This window comes from Prionailurus viverrinus, chromosome D4, assembly GCF_022837055.1.
Source record: "Prionailurus viverrinus isolate Anna chromosome D4, UM_Priviv_1.0, whole genome shotgun sequence".
NCBI classification, from domain to species: Eukaryota; Metazoa; Chordata; class Mammalia; order Carnivora; family Felidae; genus Prionailurus; species Prionailurus viverrinus.
In genome coordinates, this window is record NC_062573.1 from 11,759,242 (window position 1) to 11,772,601 (window position 13,360).

Below are 13,360 nucleotides of genomic sequence, written 5' to 3' on the forward strand. Positions count from 1 at the left end.
ATTTCCAGCCCTACTTACTTCTTTGACTTCCGGGAGGAGCCAGGCACGTGGTATCCAGGTTTGCACTTGTACTTGCAGAAAGAGCCCACCTTGTGCTTGTTCTCTCGGCACCGGGCTGTCTGGAGGTCTGCGTTGGGCACCGGGGGTGGAGCTAGGCACATGAGCTCACACAGGGCCTCCGGGAAGGACCACAGTCCATCCTCCATACAGGTCAGCAGGCTGTTGTTGCCTGGAGGACACAGGCGGGCAAGGTTTAGCAGATGGGGCGGGAAGGTGTGGGGGATGGGTCTCTGACAGACAAGCTAACTTACGGGTTGCCTGGACTTAAGCCAACTTGAAGAGCCAGAAGGCTCTTGGTCTTGGAATCCTAGACCCTTCCATTTACAACTGAGAGACCCTAAGGAGATCCAGAGAGCTGTGACAAAAGGAGACCTAACCTGGCAAGTAACTCACCCCACATCTATAGTAAATGAAAAGTCAAGGATAATGACTCCTGATTCTGAACCCCACATACTGCATAGGAAAGAGACTTCATGCTTCTTCCATCCATCCTCCTTGGTTTGCCAGGCGGGCATCTGAGCCTAGATATGAATGTACCTGCTTTCTGATCATTGACACAGGAGGCCCCTATCAGAATCTACTCTGAGCTCTGATGTCAGGGTGCCATGTGACCTCAAAATGCCTGCCGTTCTTCTCTGGGCCCTGTGCCCCTGTACTTATCCTAGCCCCCCTCGTGCCTGGAAGTGACAGCACTGTGGTATCTGGAGGCTTGATATTTCTTTCAGGCCCCAGTGTTCAGTGAAGCTTTGCCAAAGCAGCTGAGAGAGCAGCACTCCCCTGTAGGCCGTGCCAGCTCCAACAGACGTGCTGACTGCCACCGGGAAGCTGGCCTGATGGGGAACGTTGCACATGAAAGTAAAACACGAGGTGTTAGGCTTTTCACTGCCAGGTCATATATTGTCAATGCACAAAAACCTCCCCCAAGACAATTAGAGATGGACCTGAAGCCTGGGTTTCTCAAGGGGAAATGCTCGTCTCCCCAGTTATTACTGGCTGGTGTTAACAAGCAGGGCTGGAAGCACGTGGGAGGCTATGGGGACGTGAAGGTTGGAGGGGTGGAGAGATGGGGTGAGATGGACCTTCACCACATCCTGAGTGCCATGGACACATTACTCAATTATTCTCGCAGCAGGCCCATGAGAAATAGAGACTCAGATGGTGAACTGACCCAACCGAGTCCTCAGAGTTAGTAAAAGGCAAACTGCAGCTTTGAACCAATTTTGTCTAGTGACAAAGGTGTTATTATTTTCCATGGAAAGTTGGCTACATGTGTTCAGTGGAGCCCTTTTCTCTGAGAGCCAAATGAGAGAGGCAAACCCCAACTCTCCTTCAGACAAAATGAAACATTTACGAAAAGTGTCCAGAAAAGTACTGTCAGGTTCCTTATTTGCTTCTTCACTCCATACCTCCTAACCTCACCTTCATCAGCAGATCTGAGGGGCCCATGTGAATTGCACAGAGGCCTTCATTCATCCAACAAGCATCTACGCAGTGCTGACTATGTGCCAGCTACTCTTCTGGATGGTGGGACAAACTCCTCAAACACAGCCCTCTTGGAGCTTATATTCTAGTGTGATAGGGAGGAACTGAATAAACTATATGAAAAAGTAAACTGTTTGGTATACTAGAAGGTGGTAGATACTCCAGAGACAGATAAAGGAAGAAGAAGAAGAAGAAGAAGAAGAAGAAGAAGAAGAAGAAGAAGAAGATGATGAAGGAGAGGAGGAGGAAGAGGAAGAAGGAGGAAGAAGAGGAAGAGGAGGAGGAGGAAGAAGAAAGAAGAGGAAGAAGAAGAGGAGGAGGGGGAGGAGGAAGAAGAAGAAGAGGAGGAGGGGGAGGAGGAAGAAGAAGAAGAAGAGGAAGAAGAGGAGGGGGAAGAGGAGGAAGAGGATGAAGAGGAGAAGGAAGAAGAAGAGGAGGAGGAGGAGGAGGAAGAGGAGGAGGAGGAAGAAGAAGAAGAGGAGGAGGAGGAGGAGGAAGAAGAAGAAGAAGAAGAGGAAGAGGAAGAAGAGGAGGAGGAGGAAGAAGAAGAAGAGGAAGAAGAAGAAGAGGGAGAAGAAGAGGGAGACGAAGGAGAGGAGGAGGAGGAAGAGGAAGAAGGAGGAAGAAGAGGAAGAGGAGGAGGAGGAAGAAGAAAGAAGAGGAAGAAGAAGAGGAGGAGGGGGAGGAGGAGGGGGAGGAGGAAGAAGAAGAAGAGGAGGGGGAGGAGGAAGAAGAAGAAGAAGAGGAAGAAGAGGAGGGGGAAGAGGAGGAAGAGGATGAAGAGGAGGAGGAAGAAGAAGAGGAGGAGGAAGAAGAAGAGGAGGAGGAAGAAGAAGAGGAGGAGGAAGAAGAAGAGGAGGAGGAAGAAGAAGAGGAGGAGGAGGAGGAAGAGGAGGAGGAGGAGGAAGAAGAAGAAGAAGAAGAAGAAAAGGAAGAAGAGGGAGAGGAAGAGGAGGAGGAGGAGGAAGAAGAGGAAGAGGAGGAGGAGGAGGGAGAAAGAAGAAGAGGAGGAGGAGGGAGAAAGAAGAGGAGGAAGAGGAAAAGAAAGAGGACATAGGCAGTGCTGGGTACTCTTTCTATAGGCTCCTTGCTCCCTGACCCCAATCATTGTCTTCTTTCTCTTCTTCTGTCAGTGTGATCCATCTGGTGAACACGAGGCAACCTAGTGTCCGTGAACTCCACAAAGGATTGCATGTTGATAAACAGTGATAATGCAAACTATAGAGATTTCTACATCAAGTAAAAGATTATTCATTTGGCTTCCATAGAAGCAGAGAGGTTTCTAGAACACCAGAGACTACAAACGGCTTTTTACATTGCTTTTGTGACTGGGGCAGTGTTTTGGGGTACACAGGCATAGCAAAAGCTATAGGCTCCTATAAGCTTTTAGGGAAGGGGGAAGAGGAGTTATAAAAGATATAAGCTGAATTGACCTCTCTGAATTCCCCAGGAAAGATAAAATATCTGTGGAAAAAGTGTTAGTACTCCTAAAAGTATACCGTATCAGCATTGCAAATTATAAAGTGAAAGTCATGGTCCTTTAGTGGCAAGATAACATAAAAATTGCAAAATGTTATTCAAGAGAGGAAATGTGTGTGTGTGTGTGTGTGAGAGAGAGAGAGAGAGAGAGAGAGAGAGAGAGACAGAGAGACAGAGAGACAGAGAGACAGAGACAGAGACAGAGAGAATGCAAACCAGAAACGTAAATTCTGGGAGAGGGTATATAGGAGTTAGCTGTGTACCACATTCAAAAGAAGAACCACGCTAAAGCAGGAATTGGTGGTTCAGGACCATGGACATGCCCGCACCCCAACAACAAACAAAATCCAGGAGATGCAGACACAGAATCAGTATTGCCATGCCCAGCCGTAGCCACTACTCTATATCTACTATATGGCATTGAAGAAAGGGTATAACACATGCTATCCATGTCCTGCCCTCATCCCCTTAGCCCTGACCTCTGTATTCTGAAGGATGGTTACTGTACCTGTAATCCTGTGCTAGAGGCCTTTGGTTGTGGTCATGTGTGCATGCTCTGCCTGTGCATAGGGCAAGCTCACAGTGCTGCTGGGAAGAAGCATTCAACCAGTGATGGAGCTGGTGGATTAACATGCCAGTTCCCAGAGCTGCGGTACCTCTGAGGAGTATTCTGCTCTGTCTCTCACAGTTCCCCAAAGGGACTGGACTCTGGTTGCCCACAGCAGTATCTGGCTCTAAAAGAGACCCTGGATGCTTCTGTCACGTCCATGCCTCCTGATCTCATTCCCTGCCTGTGTTTCCTGGGGGAGCATGATGATCTCTGGAAAAGGACATGTGAGCTGAGATCAAGAGACAGATGCTTAACTAACTGAGCCACCCAGGTGCCCCTCATCTGTTCATCTTTAAAGTCAGGAAAATAAACCTTGCTCACCCTACCTACAAATGTGCCTAAGGAAATTTCAATCTCTAGTGAATATTAAAATAATTATAAATGTACTGTCAAAGAAATGTGCCTGTTTTTATTATTTTATTCAAAAGATTACCCAGAAGACCAAATCTCTTTGGGAGCACCTTTAAGTCTGAAATTAACCTAAGGCAGAATACAAGTTGCAAAGTACCAGGAGACCTAACATCTGATTTCTTAGTACGTCATACATGGTGCCTGCATCCTGAAGCCAGGGAATGGACCTTGTTCATTCCTTTAGTGCCAGACCCTAGCCTAGTGCCAAGCACATAGTAGGCCCTTCGTATCCATTTGTTAAATGCATGAACTATTATGAATCTGCATGTGACACTGAATAAGTCACCTAACCTCTCTGGCCTTAAGCCAAAGCTGTCTTTGAGCTCATAGCAGCTCTACAATTTAGGATGTGAAAGAATATTGGCCACTGTATTGTTTTGAGAAAACACAAATGCAGCTAGATGGACTGGAAAAGGACACACGAGCCCCTGGGAGGCTGCATCGGCCAAAGGCTAGTATTGCTGGAGCTGGGAGGAAGTTCAGTTTCTTTGTTCCTAGTAAGAAATAGACCTTAACAGAAGATACAGAGGAGGAAGAGGAAAAAGGACAGGAAGTATAGAGGAGAGGTCTCTGTACAAAGTCCTGGGCCAGATGAGACAGGAAACAAGGACATAAAGGATTTCAGGATGGTCGTTTTACCAAAAAGAGCCAACTGGAACTTCACCCAGCACTGAGGCTGCAGCAAGTCAGAGGGAAAAGCTGAGGCAAAAGAAATGGAGCCATCAAGAGAAACATGCCATCCTCTGCCAATTTCAGTCCGGAAAGCACATTCCTAGGCTCCTGAGACCCCATGGAGTCAAAGAGAAAATCTGAGCTGGGCTTGGCAGTCCCAGAAAGCATGTCATTTGCTCAGGAAAACTGGGCTTTCATAGCTCCAGCCGAGGTGAATCAGATTACATTTTGATTGTTTAATTGTCCAGTTCTCCTCCTAAATGTCTGAAAGGAATTATACCAATAGCTGTTTGGAATTGAGTCCATCAGGCAGACCCAGAAGGAATTATCAGGGCCATCTTCTTGATGTTCCTCATAACCCAATTTGTCATCAATCCCATTTTGTAGGTGAGAAAACAGAGTCCCTATAAGGGAATGTGAGTCACTCAATCTAGAGTTGGGGCTCCCTCCAGGTCTGACTCCTAAGTGCTCTCTATCTCTCTCTCTTTTAAATGTTTGTTTGTTTGTTTTGAGAGAGCGAGCGAGCGAGAGAGCACAGGGGGAAAAGGCAGAGACAGAGAGAGGGAGACAGAGAGAATCCCAAGCAGGCTCTGCACCATAAGCAGAGAACCCAATGAGGGGCTTGAATTCACGAACCATAAGATTATGAGCTGAAATCAAGAGTCGATGCTTGACCAACTAAGCCACCCAGGCACCCCACCTAAGTGCTCTCTTGACCCCACCACAGAGCTTTTACCCATGAGCACAGCCAAAGAACATGTCATGGAATCAGGAGAATTTGGATGAGTGGAGTATCTCAAAATCAAGAACTGGTCATACAATAAGATTTTACAACCTCCACCCCCTTGTCCAGAATGGTGCCCTTTGCTTCCACATTTCTTTACCAAGGGGCCCCATTTGTCATTCTGCATGTTAGACTCAAAGGAAAGAGGCTGTTCTAAGATGCAGTCACCACCAGAGACAACTAATGGAAAACTTCCCAAGAAGAGAGAGAAAGGAGCCTGCAACATTGGACACCTGCCATGCAGGAGAGGCTTGGGAATGCAAATGGCAGACACAAGGTAGATAATTCCACCAGATTGGTGGGCATGGCATGCCCAGCAAAGGGTCATATCTAGAGTCAGGACTCCCGCCTTCTGGCCTCAGTGCTAATGGTAATGTCTTCCTCTTTTGGGCCTCAGTTTCCCTATCGCCAAATTAAATGATTATCCTTGATAACCTCTGGGCTTCTCCCAGTTCTGAGGTTCCAGTCTTCAGTGGGGTTCTGGGTTGAGGGACAGGCTTCAGAAAAGGTTAAAGGGCTTTAGCAAGTAAGAACAGGCTTGACTCTCAAAACCTGAGCAACTGCTCAGAGCGGAGCACGAGTGAGAAAGGAAGAATCATTTAACAGATTACATCTTAGCATTGCTCATGTCGAAAAGTGGCCTCATAGGCAGCTGTGTGATCTTGGACAAATCTCTTCTCCACTGTGACCCTCAAGTCTCCAGGCATAATCTGAGTAGTGGTCTACCATCAGCACCCAGCAGTGGTTCGGACCCAGTGGCATCCTAGTCCATCCGGGGCCCTGACCATCCCAAACACCAGGGTGACAGATGGAGAAAGAAGCATTCTCTTAGGAGTTGTATGAGAATCTCTCTTGTAGGGGAAGGGTGACCCTGTTTTTTGTGGGGAAGATGTCCTGATGAGATCATTGGGACCCTCCAGGGCCTGGCTATCTGCTTCTGAGAAAGAAGGAAGGGTCTCCTCCTGAGACAGAAAAGAGAATGTGCAACTCCTACAGCGAGGGAAGTCATAACAGGCTCTGCAGGGAGATAGTTGGGGTGAGGAAAAGAGTTGAGGGCAGGTACGAAGGTTCACCGCTATAGGATGTGGCCACTCTCTTTGTCCACTCAGCTTACATCTCCATATTTGGTAATGTTTGAGAAATCAGGAAGTGCTCAATGATGTTGAGTATCTTCTGGAAGCAAGTAAGTAGACTGAGTTTTCAATCTGAGGTTAAATAGGCAAAACAGACAGAAAAGGCAATAAAAGCAAGTAGTACAATGTGAACCTTTGAGAAAGACCTTTGTAGGATGAAGGCGTGCTCACTTTATTTTTTTAAATATTTTTTTAAGATTATTTATGTAAGTTGTCTCTACATCCAACGTAGGGCTCGAACTCAACCCTGAGATCAAGAGCCCCATGCTCTTCCACATGAGCCAGCCATGCTCCCCAAGACATGCTTACTTCAGAAGCCCCACTCCACGGTCAAGTGCACCCAACACAGTTGAGTTGAGGTTGATGAGGTGATATAAGTAATGTTGCATTTTTAGCTCTTTAATTAAACATTTATGATTTTGAAGTTTTGTTGTTGTTGTTGAACTTTAGAATATACTTCCTCTCATCCATTTTTGTGGGTTCTACCTGTGCTTGTAATGCTCATTTAGTATAGTGCTTTGGTAGAAGTGACTCTAAGGCTGTGGGTTTGCAGGATATTTTGCGTACATCTTAAAGAGGGCTCAGAATTTAAGTGAAAGTGGGGATATTCAAGAAAAATTCCCTGGGAATAGAAAGTTAAGTGTTTGTTATACCAGTTCCCAGGGGCTACACTAGTAATTGCCTGTCCTGGGTGGTGGCTGCTTGTCTGATGACACTTACCTCCCAGGTTCTGGGAGGAACATGGAGGATGGAACCTGTCTCCACAGCTCCCAGGACTAAGGCCTCCATGGGATGAAGAGGTCAGGGCTGGGAAAGAGGTCATGGCACAGGTTCTCACAAGGATGCCCCTTGGGGAAGGGGCTCAGTATTCACTGAGCACTTTCTCTGGCTCTGGAATTTTATACACACCATATCTTTCAGTCCTCAACTAGACTCTTCAATGTGGACACTCCTACTCTCATTTAACAGATGAGAGTATTGAGGCTCACAGTCATGAAATAGCTCTTCTAAGATCAACAGCTGGGGCAGAGCCAGAATTGGAATCCCAGTCTGTCTGATTCTAATGATAGTGTGCTTTTTGCTTACATTATACTGCTAGAAAAGGAAAAATGAAAGTAAGAAAGGGAAGGGAAATAAACAAAACATGGAGGGAAAAGTCATTCACCTCCTTACCCCCTCACTTGAGAAGAGGGGCATCAACAAGCTCGAGAGAGAGGTAGCTGGACCTCCACCCAGTCCTTACTGCCTCCCACACCCTCGCAGATGTGTCATGGAGAAATGCTTCTCTGCATTCTCCGGAGAAGAACAAAGTTGGGATCACCAACTATCAAAATGGTGGTCCCTCTGGGCCTCATCTCCACAGCGGGGTCACCCCCCTTCTACCATAGTCAGCAGAGGAGCAACAGCAGAAGGGTCTGAATCACTTTAAGAACCATTATTAGCCACAATGGGGGCTATAATAATCAATGCTAATTTGCACACTGCTGCTTCCCAGAGGCCCCTGATTGAGAGGAGAAGTGTGATTTCTTGGGCTGGAGTTATTAACACACGCCACATCTAGGCCAAGGGAAGGGCTCAGACAGCCTGAAAGGTGGGGGGCTTACAATTTCCACTGTCTCTTCACCTCTCCCCAGCCTATGTCTTTCGAATACCTCGCATGAAATGGCTATAGCTTCTTTACTCAAATCATGTTGGGTTAAAAATGAGGGGACCCAAAGGGTGCATCCCATCAGTGCTTCCTGTTTTTCTTTTGGGGTATTTTAGTGATATTGCTTGCTCTTTCATTCATTTCTTAAACATTTCCTGCAATATTACTTTTATCAATTTATCCAGCCACCCAGTCAAAACACTCTGTTGTGTCTTATTAAGTGCAGGTTCTGAGCTTGTTGACAGCAGATGTGAACATGGGTTAGCCACAGCCACTGCCCTCCAGGAACTCATGTCCAGTAATCGTTGGAAACTCTGCTTCCCCCTGAAAATTTAGGGAAACTATTGACCCTCTCCAATCACCAAAATGCCTGCAACTCATGAATACATAACATTACATATAAGTTTAAGGGAATTCATAGTCCTCATGCCAATCCCCCTGCATCCCATGGAAGTTCACTTATCCCCACTCAGTGGAATGATGGTAGGACCTATGTTTCGTGGCAGGACCCATCTGAGGGAGGACCCATGCTTGAGTGAAATATCATTTTGGGTGTCTCATAAAGGGACAATGTTCCCTCTGATAAAATAAGCAAAGGAGAGGATCCTGCCACCTCTGAGAAATGGGTATACAGATCTTCCTCAACATACGACAGGTCACATCCTAAAAACCCAACACACATTGAAAACATTGTAAGTCAAAAATACATTTGTATTCCTAGCCTACTGAACATCCTAGCTTAGCAGGTCTACCTTAGACATGCTCCGAACATTTACATTAGCCTACAAAGTGGGGCAAAATCATCTAACGCAAAGCCTATGTTCTAATAACATGCCCAATACCTCATGCAATTTCTTGAATACTATGCTGATGGCGGCAGACAGAATGGCTGCGCGGGGACAGAGTGGTTGTATAGGTATCAGTTGCAAGGTACTATGCCCAGCACCACAAGCTGTGTCAGACGACATCCTCCTAACCCAGGAGAAGATCAAAATTCAGAATTCCAAGCACAGTTTCTACTGAATGCATGCCGCCTTTTGCACCATTGAAGAATTGTAAGTTGAAGCATCATAACTTGGAGATGATGTGTCATGTTAAAACCCAGTATTCCGACTGGAAGCCAAGAGCATTGGTTCTGAAAATACCACTAGCTTGCTCTGTGATTTTGTACATGTTCCTTCCTTCCTCTCACTGGACCTCAGTTTTATCATGTTTCCAAATAAGCACTTATTCCAAGAGCTCTGAGAACCCTTCTAGTCCTGACATTCTAGGTCACCCAGGCCGGCCTCTTCTCCATTTCCAAGATGTGGCCTCTTCTTCAGGAAGCCTGATTACGCCTCACTCGCCTCAACACCCCGATGTTGCCCAGGAGATCCCGGATCCCAGCAAGTGCTCCCCACTCACACCTGCTCCTCTCCCAGCTGGCCCTTCTTAAGGATGATCTGTGGCTTTGGTGACAGACACCAACGTGGATCCCACCCCAGAGAGTGTGGCCTCAGGCAAGTTCTTTAACCTCTCTGAGGCTCGATTTCCTCCACTGGAAATAACATGGGAATAATAACACTTATCTCTTAGGCTTACTGGGCCCTAATCCTATCCGGTGAACTAGTCACGTCACTTCCAAATGCTACTTTCTTAGAATCTTTTTCCTCCTCCCTCCCTTATCCCTGCGCTCTCTCTTCTTTTCTGTGAGACTTGTCATATTTATCCCCATTCTACTTTCTCCTCGGCTGCACAGCCAGGCAGTTTCCATAAACTGCACTGGTGGAGGGAAATCAGAGGAGCAGATAAACCCCATCCAGCCCTTGAAAGTGTTGGAGACCCAGGGGAGGGCCTGGAGGCAGCCTCTGGGTTTCCCACACAGGAAGCAGGGCCAAGCAGAGCCAAAGGGCCCTCGATACCTTTCAATTGCGCAGGGTGACGGCATTGGAAGGAGCACGTGCTACCAAAGGTGGTGCCTTTAAGGCAGGAGAAGGACGCGGCGTAGACGTGATGCTGGTCCGGGACGCCACAGTCCACTGGCTCACACGCCACCTGCTTGTTCCACTTGCCCTCGGTGCAGGTCACCATGACGCTGGGTCCCGTCTGAAAGGCAGAGGTGGGCACGGTAAGGGCATGCAGACAGAATCCCGCAGGTCGGAAGACCCTCTTCTCCCCCAGCGACAGCTCAGAGTCTCATCCTGGCTCCAGGAGGTCACTGCTTCAGCTCACTTTTGACAATCCCCACAACTGTTTGGATTTGGTATCTCAGTTCCCATTCTCCAGATGCAGACACTGAGGCTCAGAGACATTGATTGGCTCCAAGTTACACAGCTGTAAAGAGGATACATGGGACTCGAACTAAAGGCTGCACTCTTAACTGCTCCCTGGAAAGTCTCCCGGATTAGTATTCCCATTGTGTTGATGAGAATCTTAAGACTCAGACCTCTTGGAGCCTGACGACTTCTTTCCTGAAATAGCCTGTGATATATGGCACAACAGTGGGTCACTGGCTCTTGGTCTTTGTATCTTTTCTTGGCTCTGCAGGAGGTAATAGGGAGCCTCTTGTTCTGTGTGGTACAGAGTGGGCATAGCCCTGGGATACTGGAGGCCCGGACGTGAGTCCTTTGTGCTGAGTCTATGGGCAGGTCCCTCTCCTGACCTGAGCTTGCCCGCTCGCACTGAACCCAAGGATTGCTCTAAGAGCCACTCCCTGCTCTGAGATCTGATGGTTCAGTAGTTGAGAGAGATGGACATAAACAAGGAACAAGCCTGGGACAAGTGAAAAGAGTCGGCAGGGATTTGAACCAAACCAGAAGGTGGCAGGGATGCGCGGGTGGAAGGGTGAGGCCAAGCTCCAGAGCCAAGGGAGGGACTGCCATCAGCAGCCCGCAGGCTGCCATTCAAGGAGGGAGCCGCCAGATCCCAGGGGACTGAGGATGCCAAATGTTGATCTGGGATCTTAAAAGCAAAGGACATTTTTCCCCTCCTAAGCACACATCAAAGGGAGCAGAGGTCCTTTGCTGCCAAAACAGCCTAATTGTTTCCACAGGAGTTCAGACCTGCCGTGTCTGACACGAGGAAGTAGGTGTCTAAGACAAGTGATTGAGGGCTCCGGGGCTCCCACGTGGGACTCTGTTCAAGCCCAGAAGCTCTACACAAAGGTCTCTCATAGACAAGTAGTGTGCACTATGTGCCTTCAGCATGAATGTGACGCCCGCTGGCAGGGTCCTGGGAAAGGCTGCATCTAGTGACAGAGCCCCTGGCACCCTCAGATCTCATGGCTTCACGGCCCCCTCACCCCACTCCCCACAGCCACCTGAGATCCCACGGCGGCATGTGGTTGAAGCAACATCCTGCCGCATCTCAGATCCACCCACCGCCATTCCCCTTGGGCAGCACACTTCCCTCTTCCATGAGCTCCTCTCATGACTCGAGGGCTCTCCCTGTGACCAGTGTCAACGCCAGACTCCAAGCCACCACCGAGTGGGCAGCCAGACGACCTTTATCAACCATGATCTGACCACATCACCTTCTTCAACAGCTCCCTGCTGCCCCGATAAAGATAAACCTCAAACTTCCTGACCAACCTAACAGGGCCTCACACTGGTGGATCTTGCTTGCCCGCCCCCCAGCCTCATTGCTTGGACGAGTTCTGGAAAGAAAGAATCGGTCTGCGGCATGCTGTTTCTCACCAACAGACTTCCATCTGCCATCTCTGCCTGTGCACAGAGCACCGATTTCTCCCTCCCCAGCCACACACCCTGGTGCCTATCTATCCGGTGCTTTTCAAGCCACTTCTTCCAGGGTGAGGCCCTCTGGGCTTCTACCACACCCTGCACTTGCCTTTACCCGTGTTTCTCACACTGTGAAGTCATTCCTCACTCCTTGTCTGCTCCCGGCAACAGTCACTAGGCTCCTGAAGAGAAGGAACTAGGTTTATCTTAGTGACATTTTTTTTTTTTCCTCTCTCTAGCACCTAGTACAGCATCTGGTTCCTGGCGAACAGATGTGTTACAATCTGTTTTACAATTACCATGAATGAGCGAACACCTCATTGTCGGAGGGCTCACCTCTTTCCAAAGCAGCCCCCTCAACTGAAGCAGAGCTCTGCCTGGGAGGATGTCATTCCAAAATGCTCAGCCTCTGGTTCTGCAGGTTTGTAACCCTCACAAAGACTCCGATACAGGTTGTGTGGAACGCTACCTTGCACGGGAACCATTGTCTTAGAAATTCCGGACCGGTGGGTTGACTCATTCAATCCACACATATTTACAAAGTATCTCCTGTGTGGCAGCACTGTCTGAAGCGCTGCGGATTCAGCAGGGGACACGCTCACCGTCCGGTCGGCCTCTCCCGGGCTGGAGAGGGGACCCTGAGCCCAGCACCTGCACACACCTGGCTCTTGATGAGCTCGTCATCCCGCTGGATCTGGAGCACGTAGCCTGTCCGGCAGCTCACGGTACACCGGGCGCCGTGGTAGCGGTCGCTGCTGGAGCAGTTGAGAGAGGCGTTCTCCACCGCCAGCTCTGGGCAGTCAGCAGCCTCACATGCGAAGTGCACACAGCTGGGGAGGAAAGGAACAGGAGGGTCAGAGGGAGTTTCCCTGCAGGATCACTGCATGCCAGCTGGGAGGTAAAAAGCTCAAGGCGTCCCCCTCCAAACTTTTGGGAGCTGAGACAGAGGAGAGGGAGAGGTGCCGGCTTTGGTGAGGAAGACTCTGGAGGCAAGGGCCACAGTGTATCACAGGGCATGGTTTATGGAAACAGAGAAGCCAGTGTTCAAACGTGGCAGAGAGCTGTCTGTGTTATTCATCTTCAAACCTCACAGAACCTCGGTTTTTCCATCTGTGAAATAGGGATCATGATCACAGCAAGTACACACTGAGTCTCTCACGTGCCAGGCACCAAAGACGAACAGCAGACTCTTCGTATTCTGTAGCAATACTCACTTTCGAGGGCGGTGGTGAGAAATCAGATAGGTCAGGAAAGGCACAGAGCAGAATTCCCGGCACGTAAAGACACTCCCTAACTGGCAGCTAATGGTATAAACAAGTCTATGCTCTATAACCTAGAAGCTGTGTGACTTTGGGCAAGGTACAT

The 13,360-nt window shown here is 48.5% G+C and overlaps 1 protein-coding gene across 1 annotated transcript in view; it reads right to left on the reverse strand.

Annotated features, from left to right (window-relative positions):
- The window catches only part of PAPPA (pappalysin 1), a 242,650-nt gene that overhangs the window by 47,692 nt on the left and 181,598 nt on the right, over positions 1-13,360 (reverse strand). Inside the window, exons 14-16 of the mRNA XM_047831114.1 lie at positions 12,657-12,825; positions 10,181-10,364; positions 19-229 (exon numbers count right to left, since the gene is read on the reverse strand). Coding sequence (XP_047687070.1) covers positions 19-229; positions 10,181-10,364; positions 12,657-12,825 — 564 coding nt within the window. The remainder of the gene's footprint in view (positions 1-18; positions 230-10,180; positions 10,365-12,656; positions 12,826-13,360) is intronic.